This window comes from Nannospalax galili, unplaced genomic scaffold (assembly GCF_000622305.1).
Source record: "Nannospalax galili isolate Female #2095 unplaced genomic scaffold, S.galili_v1.0 scaffold257, whole genome shotgun sequence".
Classification (NCBI taxonomy): Eukaryota; Metazoa; Chordata; class Mammalia; order Rodentia; family Spalacidae; genus Nannospalax; species Nannospalax galili.
This window is the reverse complement of record NW_008340854.1, coordinates 2835227-2855699: the sequence shown is the minus strand read 5'-3', so window position 1 is coordinate 2855699 and position 20473 is coordinate 2835227. Positions and strand designations below refer to the sequence as shown.

The 20473-nt window shown below is 40.0% G+C and overlaps 1 protein-coding gene across 3 annotated transcripts in view; it reads right to left on the bottom strand.

Annotated features, from left to right (window-relative positions):
* Window positions 1–20473, bottom strand: part of Eml4 (EMAP like 4) — a 159856-nt gene that overhangs the window by 7374 nt on the left and 132009 nt on the right. For all 3 annotated transcript variants that reach the window (XM_008835861.3, XM_008835862.3, XM_008835863.3), the window contains 2 exons: window positions 12291–12379; window positions 10199–10296 (listed from right to left, as the gene is read on the bottom strand). In XM_008835861.3, coding sequence (XP_008834083.1) covers window positions 10199–10296; window positions 12291–12379 — 187 coding nt within the window. The remainder of the gene's footprint in view (window positions 1–10198; window positions 10297–12290; window positions 12380–20473) is intronic.

The following is a 20473-nucleotide window of genomic DNA, read 5'->3' as shown; positions in this document are numbered from 1 at the left end:
TCTAAAATTAAAAAACAACAACAACAAATGTTAGGTGGGTGTGATAGCACACACATTTAATCCCAGCACTGGGAGGCTGAGGCAGGCGGATCTCTGCTAGTTCAAGGCTAGCCTAGCCTGGTCTACACAGTGAGTGCCAGGCCAGCTGGGGCTACAGGGTGATTGCCTCAAAAAGACCAAAAAAAGTTGCTACATGAATGGAGATTTAACCCACTTGAAGTATTTATTTATAAACAGTCACTGCATCACTGTGAAAGTCTTCAATGGCACTGCTTAGAAGAGCAGTGAACACATTGTGTGTATACATATACACATGTAACTCATATACAGTGGACAAAGAATGTGTTCGGAAGGCAGATCAATGTAAAATGTTCTCTAGCGACTTATTTGCGGGCAGTTATTGCCTCATGTTGGAAAACAGAGTGATATTTTCCTGGGATATCAATGTCAACAACAAAAGCAAGGAGATTAAATGCAACTGATGGTGGAGACTTTTAATATCAAATCACCCCCATGCTAACACAGTGCCCTTTCCTATCCCTACTTACAGGCCCAGGGACAGTACAGGCTGAGCATCCCTAATCTGCAACCTGAATCCTCTTACATGCTGACGCAATGCAAAAGGCTTTGGATTTTGGAGCATTTTTAATTTTGGATTCAGATGCTCATTAGGTAATATCTATGCAAATACTTCAAAGCTGGAAAAATTTCTGAGCCTAAGGATTTTTAGATAAAAGATTCTCAACTTATGCATGCACACTTTGGAAAAATAGCCTCAAATTTTACCTCATGAGCACAGGCAGAGTCGGGAGCAGAGTCTGTTTTATCACCTTGAAAAGAAATTTTAAGAAGTATCCTAAGCAGGCACTTAATGCCACTGAGTAGCCAAATGGAGTAACTACAACACCAACCACAAAGATGAACACTATCACTGCTCTGGGGAAAGAGTGCAGAAAATAAATTTAGGTTTTGTCGACCATATGGAAGACCACCATCTACAGATAAGTGGTTTGCAAATGATTTTAAATTACTTGCAGAGTTAAAGATTAAACAAAAAAATACCAAAGCCAAGGCTCCATGACCTAACTTTTGTCCTGCGTGGGCATGCAGGTCCCTTTTGCCACCTCTAACAGCCATCCTATGGAACTTCCTACGATGATGAAGAGTCTGTAACCTGGTGATCCATGGTCACCTGTAATTTCTATGTAGCTGAGTTGCAGCTAGTGTTCTCAGGGCACTGACCAGTGTTTAATGCTATGAAAAGAAAATTGTGGCCAGTCACTGTCACAGTGGGGACTGAGAACTGTTCATTCTTTGCCAATTTGAAATTTCCCTCTAGTATACTTGCAGGGAGACACATGTCTGTTTCTAGTAGTCTATTTGGCTATTCCCAACCAACTACAATAGTTCTGTAGCATATGAACAATTTTAGATGAAATTTACAACTTTATCAAGCCTATAAATATGTTAAAAGTTTAGGTTGATCAAATTTAGAGAATAGTTTGTAGGGAACAGATATCCTTACCAAGTGCTTCCACCTAGAAACATTTCAGGCCTACTCTGTGCTCTTAGTGCATGTCCGCCTCCCTCTCACCCCACACAGTGTCTCACATGGCTTCCCATCCTTTGGTGGTAGGTTTCTTCACAACTTAAGGAAAATTTTTTTAGTACTAGATATTAAACATAGGGCCTCACCTGCTAGGCAATGCTCTACCACTGACCTAAATCCCCAACCCTCTTTTTTACTTTTTATTTTGAGGCAGTCTAAGCTGACCAGGCTGGCCTTGAACTCTGCATACTCCTACCTCAGCCTTTTTTTTTTTTTTTAATTAAAAAAAATATTTTAGTACTTTTATGTGTATGCTTGTATTGCCTGCAGGTAGGTAAGTGCACCCGTGTCATGTCATTCCTGTGGAGGACAGAAGAGGCTGTCGGATCCCCTAGAGCTGGAATTATGGACAGTTGTTAGCTGCCATGTGGGTGCTGGGATTCAAACCTGGGTCTTCTGTAAGAACAGTGTTCTTAACCGCTGAGCCATCTCTCCAGTCCACTACCTCAGCCTTTAAAGTAGCTGAAATAACAGGTGAGCACCATCATGCCCATTCTCATGTTTTTGTTGCTGTTGTGAACAGGATTTCACTCCATTACATTTTAAAAATAGTTTTTGCTGGTTTAACCAATAGGTGAACTTATTGTTGAAGTGTACACTGGTAGCTGCCCATCCAACACACCCTTGGCTGTGTGCCCAGCTAAACATTGTTATTTCCCAATCTCCTATGTAGTTATGGGCGGCAGAAGTCATTGACTGGAACTCCCAGAAAAACTTCAAGAGAAATGACTTACTGGAAAATCAACACCCCACCCCACCACCACCACCACCATGTAGACCAGGCTGGCCTCACACTCAAGAGATGTGCCTCTGCCTCTAAAGTGTTAGGATTAAAGGTGTGGACTACCACACCCAGTTGTTTCTTGTGGTAATTCCTTCTGCTTAGAACTGTCTTTAAATCATTTTTAGTGCTAAGACCCTTCTATCACATTAAACCTTACCTGAGAAGCTGATTATTTAAACTAAGTAAAATTGGTGATGCACCACTTTAATCCCAACACTTGGGAGACAGAGGCAGGAAGATCTCTGTCTAATCCCAGCCCAAATTCCAAAGATCTGCAGAAAATATGTTAAAACAATTTTCTGGATACAAAGCAGCCGGATATAGGTTTCTATAGCAGCAATCACAAAATCATACTGCTTTCAGTGAATATCTGATACAGTCAAGAACCTATGAATCCTCTACGTTACAACTGAATCACTTCACTTTCTAAGCTCAGGCAGGATGTGAGTTCTTATGGGAAGCCAAAGAAAGACTTGAGTTGTATTGCCAGTTAGAGGACTGATGTGAGAAGTGTGATGTGCCAGTCTTTGTATGTGGTGCAAGAAGGCAGTGTGCTCTGGGTAGACATGGGAAGTGGGAGAGCAGACAAGCTCAGAAGGGGAAATGAAAGGATCAGCAGGACACAGGGATGCCTCTACCTCCTTCTTCCCTTCCATTCTTCAGCAGGACTGGGGTGGGCAGTAAGTCCTAGTTATTTCCTGAAAAGTCCCCAGAAATATTCAGGTATATTCAATTGACAGTGAGAAGCTTATCTAGAAGACAGGCAGAAATACAAAACTAGGCTGTGTCCACCACAGAGAACATCTTGTTGGCAGAAATGAAAATTAAATGAAGACCTTTACTGCATCCTTACCCAGTTACTTCTAAGATAAGAACTACTCTTGCTTTATTTCTAAAATGACAAACACTGTGTAGCATTAACACTAAATGCAGGGGTTAGCAATATTGAGAGAAAAAGGGAACAACAGGCTTAATCTTTTTTTCCCACATAATCTGGATTCTAAGGTTTGATCCCAGATACATTCAAGTGTGAACCCAGTTCTTGTTACCAAGACCATTTTATTCAAGTATTTGCAGGATAAGTGGACTGAGGTTTGGCTTGGTCTGAATGGTCAGAAAACAAGACTGTGATTAGTGAGCCTTTGGTGTAGTTTCTTGGTTTTTAAAAATATAGGACATGAAGACACTGAACAGCTAATGTCCTGTTCTATACTTCATATGCTAAAATTTCCAGTCTAAATGTCAATACTCTAGTCTGTCAGAGATCAGACTTAACATTTCAGAACACCTAGGCGAAGGACTAAATAATTCTCTAAACAGAATTTATGTAAAAAAAATTTAAACACTAAAATTTTAAGCAGATAAGGATAGATAAACTTCAATGAGATTACGAAAGATATTTGGGTCAGTTTTAAAAAAGGAAGGCCAGGTGTGATGGTTCAGTTTGTAATCTCAATACTTGAGAGGCTAAGGCAAGAGGACTGTTGCAAGGTTGAAGCTAACCTAGGCTACAAAGTGAGACTGTGTCTTAAACTCCACCAAAGGAAGGAGGGAATGTTTCAATGAATAGAAGAGCAAATTAAAAAATTTTAAAAATTATTATTACTTTTTGGTCTTTCTTGAGACAGGGTCTTCCTGCAGCCATAGCTGGCCTGGAACTCACTATGTAGACCAGGTTGGCCTTGAACTCAGAGATTCGCCTGCCTCTGTCTTCCACTGCTGGGATTAAAAGTGTGTGCTACCACACCTGGCTTTAATTATTATTTTTATTTTATGTGTATGAGTACACTGCCTGCATGTGGGTAGGTACACCCATGTTGTGCAATGCCCACAAAGGTCGGAAGAGGGCACTGGATTCCCTGGAACTGGAGTTAAGGACAGTTGTTAGCTGCCACATAGGTGCTGGGAACTGAACCCAGGTCCTCTGCAAGAGCAGCCAGTGCTCTTAATCACTGAGCCATCTCTCCAGTCCCAGAGAGGAAATTGCATTGTGCTTATAGAAACTACAGAGGAACCTCTGGGAGTTAAACTTCAAAATTAACCTAAATCCAAAGAGAAAGAGGCAGAGACATAAGGGTCATAAAGGATCCAAGGTCAGCAAGTCAAGTGTGTAGGTTGACTTCAGGTAAGAAAGTGCTGCCTCTCTGTTTGGATTTAGGATAAGACCACAGGCAGAAGAGTGGCAACAGAAGCAAATGTGGGTAGAACCAGGGAAGAGGGACCTGACCCAAGAGTAGTCCTGGTGGCAGCCACTGCTGTGCCCTAAACATAGGTACTGGACTACTCCCCCTCTGATCACAGGCTGGTTTCACAGGCACTGACTGCTAAAGAAGAGCACACTGGCTACAGGACCCTCACGCTCCATCCTCTTGCATTTATATATCTTATTTTGACAAATAAATTAGCACTCTAATTCTAATTTTGTTTTCTAAGTCTTGCTCACAGAGAACTTGGTTGGCCAGCGGAAACTTAGATTTAGTGCCTGTACCAGTTACAGCTCCTGTGGCAAACTAATATTTGATACACCAGCTTTGGAGAATATGGTTGACTTAAGTCCATCTTTAAAAATGGACTCCATTTTGTTCCTTGGCTCTAAAGGTTGAGAGCAGGGCCTAGCTTGTAATGATGTCCTTAGTCATTAGGGACACTTGCAGCAGCCTGCTGCCCTGTATTAGGGAGTGCTGCTTTGTGTCTCTGTGTATCCTCCCACCTTCAAATAACATTTCCCCATGCAGTAACACCATGAGGAGAGAGACTGCAAATGCTCAGAACTGGTTAGAATCCATTACAGAGACACATCCTCAAGCTTTAATCTCAGGATCTTTCTTCAGCTATAATGCTCACTTAAATGCTGACTAGTATCAGGAACATTACTGGAAGTAGAGAATAGCATTTGTATTTGGAATTTTGAGAGATCTAGCTGTCCCACTTTGAGAAAGACCTCATCTTCACAACAGTTCTATGAAATAGGAACTACTATAATCTCTAATTTTATGAAAGTCAAATTAAGATTCAGACAAGTTAATTAACTTGCCTAAAGTCACAAATTAGTAGGTGGCAGAGCCAGGATTACCCTGTTTGTCCTCTTGAATAGCAGACAACAGATAAAAGCAGCAATAGGAGATTATAAGACCAGCTGGTGGAGGCAGATAGTAAAGTGACAGCTGGAAGCAAAGCACAAGCAGAAGACAAGCCAGGGAGATGGCTTTTCATCATGCCTAAACAGCACTGAAGACTCAAAGAGACCTAAGGGGTATCTCAACATAACACTTTCAAGCGCTCATTAAAGATAAAAGCTGCCTAATTAGAGAAGACCAAATCTCATACAATTGATCAATTTGTCATTTCCCAACATTTCCAAGGTTATTTTGATTATCAAATGATACACACTGTTTCTCTTCTGGATTCATTGTACTGTAAAAGCACAGAATAATAAAATACATAGAGCAAAAAACCCTGAGGATTAACATTGCATAGCCTATTCTACCACGAGTTAAGGAAACTATTCAAGTTCTACATTTGTCAAGACAAAACCAATGCTAGGTCATTAACTACATATGAAACTCATTTTCTTCATCTGCAAAAGGAAAAGAAGTAAGGTAATAAGCACACGGCAGTGCAGCCAAACTCTAAAGCTGGATTTCAATCTGAGTGTGGTGATGCACACCTATAATCCCAGTACCTCAGGTGGTAGGGGCCAGCATTGGCTACATAATATCCAAAACAGCAGAAACAAGATTAAATCTTGTCATACCCTATTTATTAAGACATGGAAACATTTTTCTCTCTATTAAGACGCTGTGATTAAAAAGTAAACTGGGGCCTGGAGAGATGGCTCAGAGGTTAAGAGCACTGGCTGTTCTTGCAGAAGGCTGGGTTCAGTTCCTAGCACATACATGGCAGCTAACAACTGTCCTTAATTCCTGTTCCAGGGGATCTGGAACCTGCCTTCTGCAGGTATTGTACTACAAAGGGTCACTTATATTACATGCAGGCAAAACACTCATACACATAAAATTAAAACAATATATTAAGAAATAAATTGGCCCAGCAATTAAATGTGCTTGCTAGGGCCTAGCAACCTGAATTCCATCATGAGAACTCATGAAAAGGTGGAAGGAGAGAACTGATTCCACAAAGTTGTCCTCTGACTACCATATGCACTCATACACAAAAACCATGCACATAATATAAAAATTTAATAAAATATAAAAAATTTGCTGGGTGTGGGCATGCCTTTAATCCCAGCACTCAGGAGGCAGAGGCAGACAGATCTCTGTAAGATAGAGGTAGAGGCCAGCCTGGTCTACATAATAAGTTCCAGGTTAGCTGGGGTTACAGGGAGATCCTGTCTCAAAAAAAGACCAAAAAAAAAAAAAAAAAAAAAAGAGGCCTAATAAGGTAAACTTTAATAATCTTAAAAAAAAAAAAAAATCCCTGCTGTGGAATATCTTTTCTTTCTTTATATGTATGTGTGTACATGCATGTTCGTGTGTGTGTGTGTGTGTGTGTGTGTGTGTGCATGTAGGCTGGCTGGCTGGCTAGCACTGAGCCCCAGGGATCTGTCAGTTTCTCATTCTCCTGTGCTGGGATTACAAGCATGCACCACCATGCCAAATTTACTTTATGTGGGTTCTTGGGATCTAAATCAGGTCCTCAAGCATGCAAGGCAAGCACTTAACCAACTGAACGATCTCCCTCACCCTGCAGTGAAACAGTTCATTTGATCTTTTAGTATACTATATTACAAACATTAGGCTGATATATTAAAAGATTGATGTAAGTAAATGAATATGATTCATAATTGTTCTAGAAGTGAACAAAATATTTTATATAAGTTGTAAAATAACTCAGACTGTTGGAGACCAGTTTATTTAAAATGGGCTGATTTAAGTATTTGGTACAAAATATACAGAACAGCAAACAAATAAATCTCTCATCTCAAATAGTAAGTTTTTGCTTACACAAGTTCAACATTTCCTGTCTTTTATTTTTTTTAATTTATTATTTTTATTTTATGTGTATGCGTGTATTGCCTGCATGTAGGTAAGTGCACCCGTGTCGTGCAATGCCCATGGAGGAAAGAAGAAGCTGTCGGATCCCCTGGAACTGGAGTTATGGACATCTGTTAGCTGCCGTGTGGGTGCTGGGATTCGAACCTGGGTCTTCTGCAAGAACAGTCAGTGTTCTTAACTGCTGAGCCATCTCTCCAGGCCCCTCTTTTTTTTTTTTTTTTTTTTTTTTTAGAGAGTCTCATGATGTAGCCTCAGCTGGTCTGGAACTTGCTATGTAGACCAAGATGTCCTTGAACCTGTGACCAATGTTCCCACCTCCGACTCCAGGATGCTGGGATTACGAGCCTATGCCACCAAGCCTAGCTAAACTGAACATCCCTAATGTGAATATCCAAAATGCTTCAAATTCTTATGCTCTTATATGAAGTGTGGGCCAAAACACAAGTGTACTAAACATACTGCATAAAATTACCTCTGGACCATGTGTACAAGGTGTATAGAAAACATCAATAAACTTCAGGTTTTGATCTCAGTACCACCCCCAAGAGCTCTCATTATAGCTACATAAATATTCTAAAAGCCAAAATTTAAGAAATGTAAAACACTTTGATCCCAAGCATTTTGAACAAAGGCTATTCAGTTAGTATACAAGTAAAATAAACTATACTATTTATGTTTCTAAGAAATAATTATTTTATTTACTCCTCCAAATGAACTGTTTTATCAAGACTATGAAATGATTTGTGCTACCATACCAATTCATCATGCTTTTGGGATCTGAATCAGGTCCTCTGAATTAGATCCTAGAGGTAATTCTGAATAATTTCCTAACATATTTACCATGTTTTTTCATTTTGTATGAAAATAATGTGCAACATTTACTGAGGAAGCCAAGCACTGGCCTCAATATTCCACGTGCTTTAGTTTTATCTTTCTTTGTGCAGTGTGTATGTATACATATGTGTATGTAGGTGTGCGTGGAGGCCAGACGAGGAGGTTGGGTGTCCAGCTTATCAATTTATGCCTTGTTCCCTTGAGACAGGGTCTCTCGTATAACCTGGCACTAGGCTGGCAGCCAGCAAGCACCAGTGGTCCTCTTGTCTTGACCCCCATAGCCCTGGGTTACAGGTGCTTGTGTCCATGCTTGGCTTTAGGTGGGGGCTAGTGACTTAAACTCAGTTCTCAATCTTGCATAGTAAGCACTCTTACTCACTGAGCCATCTCAGCCTAGCATCAGCTTCTTTTAATCCCATGAAGTACAAACAATTATCCTTATTTTAGAGATGAGAAAACTGAACAGAAGGTTAAAGTAACTTGCCCAAGGTCACATTAGCTTGTAGGTGGTAAAGGAAGAATTCAACAATTTAGATGAGTAATCTGATCCAATTTGTCCTTTTAACCAAGGTTGTAGTACCCACCTTTCCTATTCTGTGTGGGATTGAACCTAGGACCTCATGATATGCTGGGAAATGCTACAACCCTGTCCTAGTTATACTTTTTTTAGTTTTTGTTGTTTCTGGCTATCCTAGCACTTGCTATGTAGACCAGGTTGGCCTTAAATTTGCAGTCATTCTTGCAGTGAAACGTGCCTTCTCAGTGCTGGAATTACAGGTGTGAGCTACCAAGCCTGGCAGCTGTACTTGAGAACAAAGGAACACATCTTGCACATATCCTGCCAGTTGCTGAGCCTATTTCTCAAGTGGGGGCAGAGTTTCTGCTATAGAGTAAGCAAACAGCTTGTCTATGAAATTTAGTTTTCATTCTATAGAGAGAACCTGTTAGCCTTAGAAATGGGCAAGAAATCACAAGAAACATACTTTTGTTAACTCTCTTAAATGCAGACAACTCTATATAAGTACTTGTATTTTTAGTGGCAGAGAGGTGGCATGGGACATTGCAGAGTAACAGGAATGGGCAGGAATATGGGACATTTAATTTAAAAGTTTCCCATAGAAATAGGTTGAACAAAATGCATTAAAACTAGCTAGAAGGAGAAAAATACTGAGTTCCCATCTAAAGGAAATACCTTTCCAGAACAAATAGGCAACTATAATGTTCTACAGTTAGGTAATCACAATTTTTTTTTTTGGTCTTTTTGAGACAGGGTCTCCCTGTAGCCCCAGCTGTCCTAGAACTCACTATGTAGACCAGGCTGGCCTTGAACTCACAAAGATATGCCTGCCTCTGCCTCCCAAGTGCTGGGATTAAAGGCGTGCGCTACCACGCCCAACTCTTTTTTCATTTTTAAAGATTTTATTTAAATTCTCTATGTGTCTGTGTGGGGGTGTCCATGTGAGTACTGGTGCCCATGATCAGAGGCATCTGGTGTTACAGGCGATTTTAAGCTGCCTGACATGGGTACTGGAACAAACTCGGGTCCCCTGAAAGAGCAGCATGCATTCCTAACCCCTGAGCCATCTCTCCAGCCCTTCTTTTCTTTTTTGTGATAGGTTCTCATGTATTCCAGGCTGGCCTCAATCTTGCTATGTAGAGGAAGATGACCTTGAATTGTGAACCTCCTTATCCCAAGTGTTGGGATTACAGGCATGTGCTACCACACCTGATTTGTGAGGTGCTGAGACTTGAACCCAGGGCCTCTTGCATTCTAGGCAAGCACTCAGGAACAAAGATACACCCCTAGCCCAGGCAATCTCAGATTTCACATAAATACACTAGAGATTAAAGCAGCTAACAGGAGAAAACAACTACATTCACGTGAACATTTCTCTTTTTAACAGAAGTGAAGTTTCTCAATCATATCGTAACAGGCTATTTTACTTTACTACTTACAGTGCACTTTCCATGTCTGCTGTATTTTCTTCCATTTTCTGAGACCACATAGAGGTAAATAAAGTTGTCATGAGATCCTACAGCCAGGAGAGTACCATCTAGAAGTAAAGAGGAAAAAGTGTTGAATGCTGAAGTCTCAATATTTATTGTTGCTTTATTGGCTCTATTATTAAAATGCTGGGCTCAGTTCCCAGCACCTATGTGGTGGCTAACAACCATCCGTAACCCCAATTTCAGCAGATCCAATGCCCTCTTCTAGCCTCCTCTTCAGGCAATGCATGCACATGGTGCACTTACGTGCGGGCAAAACACTCATACACATAAATAAGTACATTAATTAATTTTAAAAACTGTTAAATCTTGCTGGGCATGGTTGAACATGCCATTAATCCCAGTATTCAGGAGGCAAAAGCAGGCAGATCTCTGAGTTCAAGGCCATCCTGATTTATATAACAAGTTCCAGGCTAGCTAGGGCTACACAGTGAGATCCTGTCTCAGAAATAAAATGTCCCTCAATTTAATTGTTGTTTATGGGTAGAAGGAAATATCCTTCATGTGGTCAGCTAAGTGTGTACAGCTGCTTAGTTAGGCAAGCACTCAAGACTTTGCCTTTTATGGGGTAGGTTTTCTTAGGAAGGGTCTATGTCCTCTTATTCTGTGATTTCCTCTATTGTACCTAACCAAATGTCAAAGTTCACTGATCTCTGGATTTTAACTGTTAACATTTTGCAGTGGTTGCTATTATAGCATTAAAAACTAATAAAAACAAAACAGTAAACACTGCTGTTGCAAAATAACTCTTTTAGGGCAGAAGAGATGGCATAGTAGTCAAGACACCTAGCGTTAAACCTGAGGAACTCACATGGTGGAAAGAGAGCTGCCTTCTGTAAGTTGTCCTCTGACTTCTACACATGTGCACACACATAAATGTAAAAACAACTCAGAACAAAAACAGAAATCAGAACAATTGTTTTTAGGATTTATCTTGTAGTGCAGACATTCTTTCCCTTGTTCAGAGAGCAGCATTCTGTGCTTCCTTTGAAACAATCAAAAAGATCCTTTTGATCTTAATCCAACTATTGGAATATATTTTTTTTCTTTCTTTTTTTTAAATTTTTTAAAAATTTATGTATATTAGTGCATTGCCTGCATGTATGTAAGTGCACCCATGTGGTGCTATGCCCAGCAGAGGTCAGAAGAGGGCATCAGATCCCCTGGAACTGGAGTTATGGATGCTACCACCATGTGGGTGCTGGGAATCGAAACTGGGTCCTCTGCAAGAGCAACCTTAACTGCTGAGCCATCTCTCCAGCTGGAATATATTTTCAAGGCTGAGGATGTAGCTCATGACTGAGAGTTTGCCTATCGTGTTCAAGGAGGCCCTGGTTTCAACTGCTAGCATAACAAAAAACAACCAACCCCCAAATTCCAAATATAAGAAATCCCTAATGTGGTGGTGTATGCCTACAATCTCAGCACTTGTGAGAATGAGGAAGGAGGCTTCTAAGTTTCAGGACAATCTGGGTTACAAAGCATGTTTCAGGCCAGTTTGGACAAGACTACGCCTAAAAAACAAAACAAAAAGTCAGACTAACTCTAGGAAAGAATGGTATATATTAAAACCACAAATGACAGAAAAAGGTAATTGGAAAATTATGGAAACAACATTTTGAACAAAGTACAACAAATTACTCAAAGTCAAAGTTATCAAATTCTTATACCACCGAGCTTCATCGTCATCATTTATATCCTCTAAAAGGCTGCTAATTAGACATAATACTCAGCTTAATATCCACTCAAAATTCTAGTATGTGTAGTATATGACTGTACTGCACTTTATTGTTTCCAACTGCAAATGCAATTTTAGTAATTCATTCTAAGTTTATATTTGCTTGATAATTATTATGCTGTTTAATTTTAGTAGATCTTTTACAGGTTTCAGTGGTGGAATTTGATCTGATGTTCAGGGAAACAGTCCATATTTCACAACTTTTGAAAACAGAGAAAAAAGGACTGAGCTTTATCAGAAGTAAAAACACACATTTTCAGTGAGTGCTGCACACAACAGGATGGAGATCAGCAATCGGCCTACCTACTGAGTAGCGCATCACAGAGAGCTGTTCATTCCCATCAGTGTGGATAGAAACTAGATCTCTTGTTTCTGCATCCAGAACAAACCACCTGTTAGGGAATGGAAAATGAAAAAATGCCTCAGATATTTTCATTTTACAGGGAAAAGTCATTGACTTTTTCTACATTTTTTAATATTAAGAAACCTCAGTATTAATCTTTTAAGTATGACAACCTTCTCATTTCTAATCAAGGACGAATTCATTTCTCAAAAATATTTCTAGATACAGCTGGGCATGGTGACATATGCTTTTAATCTGAGTACTTGGGAGGAAGAGGCAGGTGATCCCTGTGAATTCCAGCCTGGTCTACATACTGAGTTCTAGGCCACATAGTTAAACTGTATTTAGAAAAAAAAAAAAGCTGCTAGATACAATATACATAAACACATGGGCCTAGTTATTCTCATTTCTACTTAGGACTTCACTGAGTGCCCAAATATATCTCTGTTAAGTACTGCCTAGACAGAAAAGAAGAGAGGGTCAGTGTTCTTGAAGATTATACCAGAGTTGAAGGAAAGGAAATGAGGCAACTGAAAAAAGAATTATTAAATGGTAATCTCAGGGATGGTCAGCAAACATAACTCACAGAAAGAAATGAATAGCAGCAGGCATAGAAGAACCTTCAGGGAAGGTGCACAGAATGAACACAGAACGAAGTTAGAAGGAGTAACAGCTGTATAGCTAGGAGGCAGGCTGAACTAGGGACATAGTCATGAACGAACCTCAGTCATTTTGTGACCTGTAGGTTACAACTTCTAGGTAGCTAGACTTAAATAACTTTGGTCATCTAATGGTCTCTATATGTGACTACTTGAGTCTAAAGGTCATTCAGTAGGAAACTGGCACAAGAAACACACTTCAGTAGAGCCAATAGTACCCATAGGATGTAGGTTTCTTTTGAGAATGTTAACTCATTAACCAATTTCTATAGCTACCACTGTAAAATCTCACTGGACCAAGAAATGCCAAAGCTGATGCCAAGTGACCTGATTTTTAAAAAAGGACAACTATTACCACAAAGGCTGAACATGCACTCTGAAGAATCTTGAGTGACAGAGCCACTGCATAGGCATCAAGCTTAACTTTTTTGGAGACAAGCTCTCATGAGATAGCCTTGGCTGGCCTGGAACTCACTATGTAGACCAAGCTGGCCTTGAGCACAGAGATCAGCACGCCTCTGCCTCCAGAGTGCTGGGATTTAAAGACATGTATCACCACATCTAGCTTTCAAAAAGTTTTTAAAAAATATTTATTGTGTATGTGTATACCTGAGTGTATATATGTGTACCATGTGTGTGCACATGCCTATAGAGACCAGAAGAAGGTGTAAGATCCTCTGGAACTGTAGTTACAGGAAGTTCTGAACTGCTTGATTTGGGAGCTAGAAACTCAACAGGAGTCCTCTGGATGAGCAGGAAATGCTCTTAAGCTCTGAGCCATACCTCCAGTCCCAAGCTTCTAATTTTTAATAAGCTTATGGAAACTTTACCATGCCCTTATGCATTTAAAAATGATTAATTCTTATTTTGGAAAAGCCCTAACTAATTTTAAGACTGTTTCCAAGTCGCTTTAATCTTCCTAGGAAAACCACATACAATTTTTACTTCTTTGGAAACTCCCTTAGAAAGTACGAAAACCCCAGAAAATGTTTGTATGTGTGGAAACCTACACTATTATAGACAGTTGCTATTTAAAAAGGAAATACAAACCCTTGTGTATTTTTCAATTTCTTTAATTACCTAATTGAGATGAATTCTTCTAGTTTAGCAAATAATTTCATTTATTTAGTTTCATTTTCCATGTGTTTGTGGAGTACATGTGTTTACATGTTGACATGTGGTGTCTTCCTCAACCATTCTCCACTGTATTTCCTGAGGCAGTCTTCAATGAATCTGGAGCTTGCAGATTCAGCTACTCTAGCTACCCAGCTGGCCCTAGGAATCCATCTCCACCTCCTCAGCACTGGATTACAGGCCACTCTACACCTGCCTGGCTTTTACATGGGTTCTGGGGAATTCAAATTCCAGTCATTACACTTGTGTAGCAAGAGCTTTATCCATGAAGTTACCTCCCCAGCCTGACAAATATTTTAAAATTTATTTTATTTTCAACTTTGTGTATATCTGTGTGGGGGTATGTGCATGTGAGTGCAGGTACTCTAGGAAGCCAGAGGTGTCAGATACTCTGAAGCTGGAGTTACAGACAGTTTTAAGCTGCCTAATGTGGGTGCTGGGAATCAAACTCAGGTCCTCTGCAAGAATAGTACATGCTATTAACTGCTGAGTCATCTCTCTAGCCTCTCAGCAAATAAATTTTTTTTTATTTGTTTTTTAACGTGTATGAGTGTTTTGCCTGCATGTATATGTAAGTGTAATACATGCATGCAATGCCTGCAGAGGCCAGAAGAGGGCATCAGATACCCTGGAACTGGAGTTACAGATGACAGGTAGCCACCATTTGGGTGCTGGGAAGTGAACCCAGGTCCTCTACAAGAGTAGCCAGTGCTCTTAACCACTGAACCATCTCTCCAACCCCAAAATGATTTTTAGTAATAATTCGATGATTTGCTAAAATAGCCTACAACTTCCCTATGCATGCTCAGAAAGAATTTATGAGTTCTTATCCTTTTCACTTTATAGACTATGTTCTACTTTCACAAAAAAAGGGTTCTAGGCTCATGATCTCTGTTCTTTGCACTTTTAGACTGTGTTTAATCATATTCTCATCCTAGAGTCTATGTATTAGGATGAAGCTTCTGTTTTGGGGTATTGCACAATCACTGTGGGGCTCTATATGGCCTAAAGGATCTAATGGACTTTTCTAAATGTAATGGCTATCAGAGATGGGGACATCTCTAGTTCTATATTAAGTTGAACTGTGAGTCAAATATCAAAGTGTAGTACCATCACTTGTTTTGATCGCCATCACTTTTTTTTTTTGCAAAGGGTCTCATGTAACCCAGGATGGCTTTGAACTTGTTATACGGCCAGGACTGACTTTGAACTCCTGATCCTCCTACCTTCACCTCCCAAGTGCCAGGATTACAGGTATGTGCCACCATGCCTGGATATCCTGATGACTTTTGAAACAGACTACACTGATTTCTCTCTTTTTTTTTAAATTTTTATTTTATGTGTATGCGTGTATTGCCTGCATGTATACTGTGCACCTGTGTCATGCAATACCCTCGGAGGTCAGAAGAGGATGTTGGATCCCCTGGAACTGGAGTTATGGATAGCTGTTAGCTGCCATGTGGGTGCTGGCATTCAAATCCGGGTCTTCTGCAAGACCAGTCAGTGCTCTTAACCGCTGAGCCATCTCTCCAGTCCTATACTGATTTCTTTAATGACAAAAACCAAAACCAAAACCAAACCAAACCTCCACAAAAACCAAAACAAAGATTTGAGAGCTAGAAAGTTCTTTGAAGCCCCTAAATAAATGTATCTCTGTTCATAATGTTGAGTTAAAAGAGGTGGCACACGCCTTTAATCCCAGCACTCAGGAGGCAAAGGCTGGTGGACCTCTGTGAGTTCCAGGCCAGCCTGGTTTACATAGTGAGTCACAGGTGAGCTGGAGCTACCGGGAGACCTTGTCTCAATAAGACCCCCCCCCAAAAAAAGTGCCGAGCATGATGGTGCATGCCTGTAGTCCCAAGCACTTGGGAGGCAGAGGCAGGAGGATCTCTGTGAGTTCAAGGCCAGCCTGGTCTACATAGTGAGTTCCAGGACAGCTGGAGCTACAGGGAGACTCTATCTCAAAAAAAAAACAAAAGTATAAGAATAGTTTATTGATGCAGTGTGCCTTATGGTACTGCTTCTTTATGACCCTTATAAAGATGGAAATGCTGGGACTGGAGAGATGGCTCAGTGGTTAAGAGTACTTGCTGCTCTTCCAGAGGACCTGAGTTAAGTTACCAGCATTCATGTTAGACAGTTCACAACTGCTTGTACTCCAGGAGATCCAAAGCCCTCCTCTGGCCTTCAAGGGCACCCCCCGCCCCATGGCGCGCGCGCGCGCGCACACACACACACACACACACACACACACACAATACATGTGCATATAAAAAGGTTTAAAATTGGGGCTGAAGAGGTAGTTCAGTGGTTAAGAGCACTAGCTGCTCTTGCACAGGACCTGGGTTCAACTCCCAGCACACACAGAGCGGCTAACAACTGTCTATAAATCCAAATCCAGGGGATCCAACACCCTCTTCTGACATCCACAGGCACTGCATGACATGGGTACACTTACATACATGCAAGCAATACACTCATAAACACAATGTTACTTTTTTTTGGGTTGGGAGGGTCTCTTTTGAGATAGGGTCTCACTGTAGCCCCAGCTGGCCTGGAACTCACTATGTAGACCAGGGTGGCCTTGAACTCATAGAGATCCACCAGCCTCTGCCTTGAGTGCTGGGATTAAAGGTATGGGCCACCACACCTGGCCTAGAATGTTACTTTTACAATTAGAAAAATGTATAGTCAAGAATGGGGACAAAATACAATATAGTTTTTAAAAAAAGCAGGGGTGGGGGGATGGAAAGATGCTTCAGGGGTTAAGAGCTCTTGCAGAGGACCTAGATTCGATTCCCAGCACCCACATGGCAGCTAACAACCATCTATAATTCCAGCTCCAGGGAATCCATATTTTTCTTCTGACCTCCCCAGGCACTGCATGATACGGGTTTACTTATATACATCAGGCAATACACTCATACGCATAAGATAAAATAATAAATAGCATATATTTATAAAAAAAGAATGGAGACAAAAAGTCCATCTCAAGCCTCTTATTTTATATTTTAAAAATCTGATCATTTATCTCATGAAGAACATATAAAGAACTCTTACAATCAATAATTCAAAAAACAGGATTTGAATATACATTTTGCTTTAAATTATATACAATTGGCTATTAAACACAGTTACTGGAAAAACACAAATGAAAACCACAATGAAAAGCCATGTACCATCCATTAAGATGGCTATAATCAAAACATAGGTTAGCCTGCCGTGGTGGCGCATGCCTTTAATCCCAGCACTCGGGAGGCAGAGGCAGGCGGATCTCTGTGAGTTCAAGGCCAGCCTGGAGTACATAGTGAGTTCTAGGCCAACTGGGGCTACTGTCTCAAAAGATTTTTAAAAGTACTTTATACACACACACACACACACACACACACACACACACACACACACAAAGGTAAGAAGATATTGGTGAAGATGTGGAGAAATTAGACCCTTTGTATGCTGCTGGTGGGACTGCAAATGGTATAGCTACTATATAAGAGTTTGGTAGTTTTTCAAAATATTAAAGAATTATATGACCCAGTGATTTGAGATATCCTAGATAGATATCCAAGAGATTGAAAATAGATTTCTACATAAAACCTTGTATATATGAATGTTTATAGCAGGACTATTCAGAGTTGTCAAAAGTGGAAACCCAAATATCCATTAATTGATGGAAATAGTATATTCATACAGTGAAATATAATGTGGCTATAAAAGGGAATGAAGTACTATATATGAAACAATAAATCTTGAAAATGTTACAGTAAGTGAAAGAAGACAGTCAAAGGTAGGGCTGTTGGATTCCATTTAAATGAAATGTCCAGAGTAAGCAAAGCTATAGACAAAGAAAGCTGATCAACTGCTCATGGCTGGAGGTCTGCAGGTGAAGAGGAATGCTATTAATGGGTATAGGATTTCATTCCAGGTTAATCAAAACGTTCTGAAATTTAATGCTAAAAACTAATACCATATACTTTGGTGAATTTTATGGTAGGAGATTGTATCTCGAAAAAGCTGAGCACTGATAATTATGCCCACTCAGGGCTATACATTCAATTTTCTTCCTTTAAAAATCTCTTAAACTGGGATATGGCTCAGCTGTAGAGCACCTGTCTCATCCAAACAAGGGCCCGAGTTCAATCCCCAGCATGAAACACATACATATACCAATCCATTCTCTCGAAAGGTTGACTGCATTTACACTGTGGTATTATTTATTTGCTCTAGTGCTTATAAAGCAGACAATATCTATATGTGGACATGAATATCTGTTTAAACTTTTACTAGTCACTTTCCTGGGTCATGCACAATGTGGACGTGTTACACTAAACAAGTTCCTAGTCCTAATGACTTTTCCACTTACAACCCCAAGAGGAAATTATTGGCTTTACTTTGGTACAAGTTACTTATACTGAGTGACTTTATACCTACATAAATATTAGAAAGCAATTTAAGTGGGTTTCAATCAGATCAATTTCTTCTTTCTATTTATACATATGGGCACACATGCCACAGCATGTTTGTGGAGGTCAGAGGACAATTTTCTGGGGTTGGTTCTCTCCCTCCACCATGTTGTTTCCGGTATTGAATGGAGGTTGTTAGGCTTGACAGCAAGCACTCTTACCTGCTGAGCCACCTCTCTGGCCCATCAATCATATAAATGAAAAAAAAAAAAAATGGGGTTGTGTGTGCTTATATATCCAGCATTCAAATACCCCTTCATCCGGGCTACAGAGATGGCTCAGTGGTTAAGAGCACTGATTGCTCTTGCAGAGGACCTGGTTCAATTCCCAGCAACTACATGGGGGTTAACAACCATCTGTAATTCCAGTTCCAGGGGATCCATCACCCTCTTCTGACGTCTGCAGTCACTGTACGACATAGGTACACTCACACACATGCAGAAATATACTCATACACAGAAAATAAATACAACATTTAAAAAAATACTCCCCCCCCAACCTACAAATGCTCCTTTATCCAATCAAGCAGCATGTCTCCATGGTTTTCACAACCCTCTAGCCTTATACTCTAATTATTATTTAATTCCCTTGTATATACAATATACACCTTCAAAATGTCAGTTAATGACTTAGCCAAAGTTAAACTACTTCCTTGCATTACTTAAAAGCAATACTACAAACACCAACCAGAGTATCCTTAAGAACCTCGGTAGAACTACATACAGCTTGAAATCAAATCCCAGCCAACTGCAAAGGACTGAAATTCTAAGGCTCTTGGTTTCTGCCTACAGAGATGTTAAAAAAAAAAATAACTCGTTGCAGTCACATAATGGCGCATGCCTTTAATCCCAGCACTTGGGGAGGCAGAGGCAGGTGGATTTCTGTGAGTTCAAGGCTGTCTTGGTTTATACATTGAGCTCCAGGCTAGCCAGTGGTACACAGTGAGAGCCTGTCTCAAAACACAAAACATTTTGTTACACTTTTGTAAAGACTAAAAGTAATATATGAAATAATTTAGCTTTTAATCAGATATTGAGTAAATGGCATTTCTTACACTTATGATTTTAGCATCTACAGTAATTTTCAGCTACCAAAGTTCTATATTTGCAGTGAATTCATTTGCAGTTTCCTGAAAACTAAATCAGCAATATCACTTACATGGTTTCTTATATGCTTAAAACCTTTCTTCTTTCTTTTTTTAAGTTTAAAAGGAAAATAATTTCCTCTAAATCCTACAAAATTACCTACATGTCTCTAAATCCTACAAAATTAACTACAACATGCCTATCAATCTGGTCCAAGTCTAAAGAGCTGTGGGGGTTGGGGGAGCTGGTACTGGACTCAACCTGGGCTAGGGCCTTGTGCATACTAGGAACATACTCTACTACCACTGGGTTATATCCCAGTAATTTCAATGCTGTTAAAACTTATAATTACAGCTGGGCATGGTAGCACATGCCATTAGTCCCAGCACTCAGGAGGCAGAGGCAGGGGTAAGTTCAAAGCCAGCCTGGTTGACAGAGTAAGTTCCAGGCCAGCTGGGGCTACAGGAGGTCCTGTCTCAAAAAGAGAAAAAAGCCAAAAAACCTTATAATTTCCCATTACTAATATGTGTATTGAAGAAGATCCGAGACAATAAAGCCTTCAAAGTTTGGATGATATTACCAACTGCTTTCCAAAGAAGCTTAGTTCTAAAACTCAATGGTTTTAGAAACCAACAGTATCTCTAATAACACAGCTACAATTCACTTATCCTGAAAGACTTCTTTTGCTTCCTTCCTTCCTTCCTTTTTTTTTTTTTTTTTTTTTTTTTTTTTTTTAAAAAAAAAAAAAAAAAAAAAAAAAAAAAGAGGACGATAAATCTTTCACTGTGATATATCAAAATAA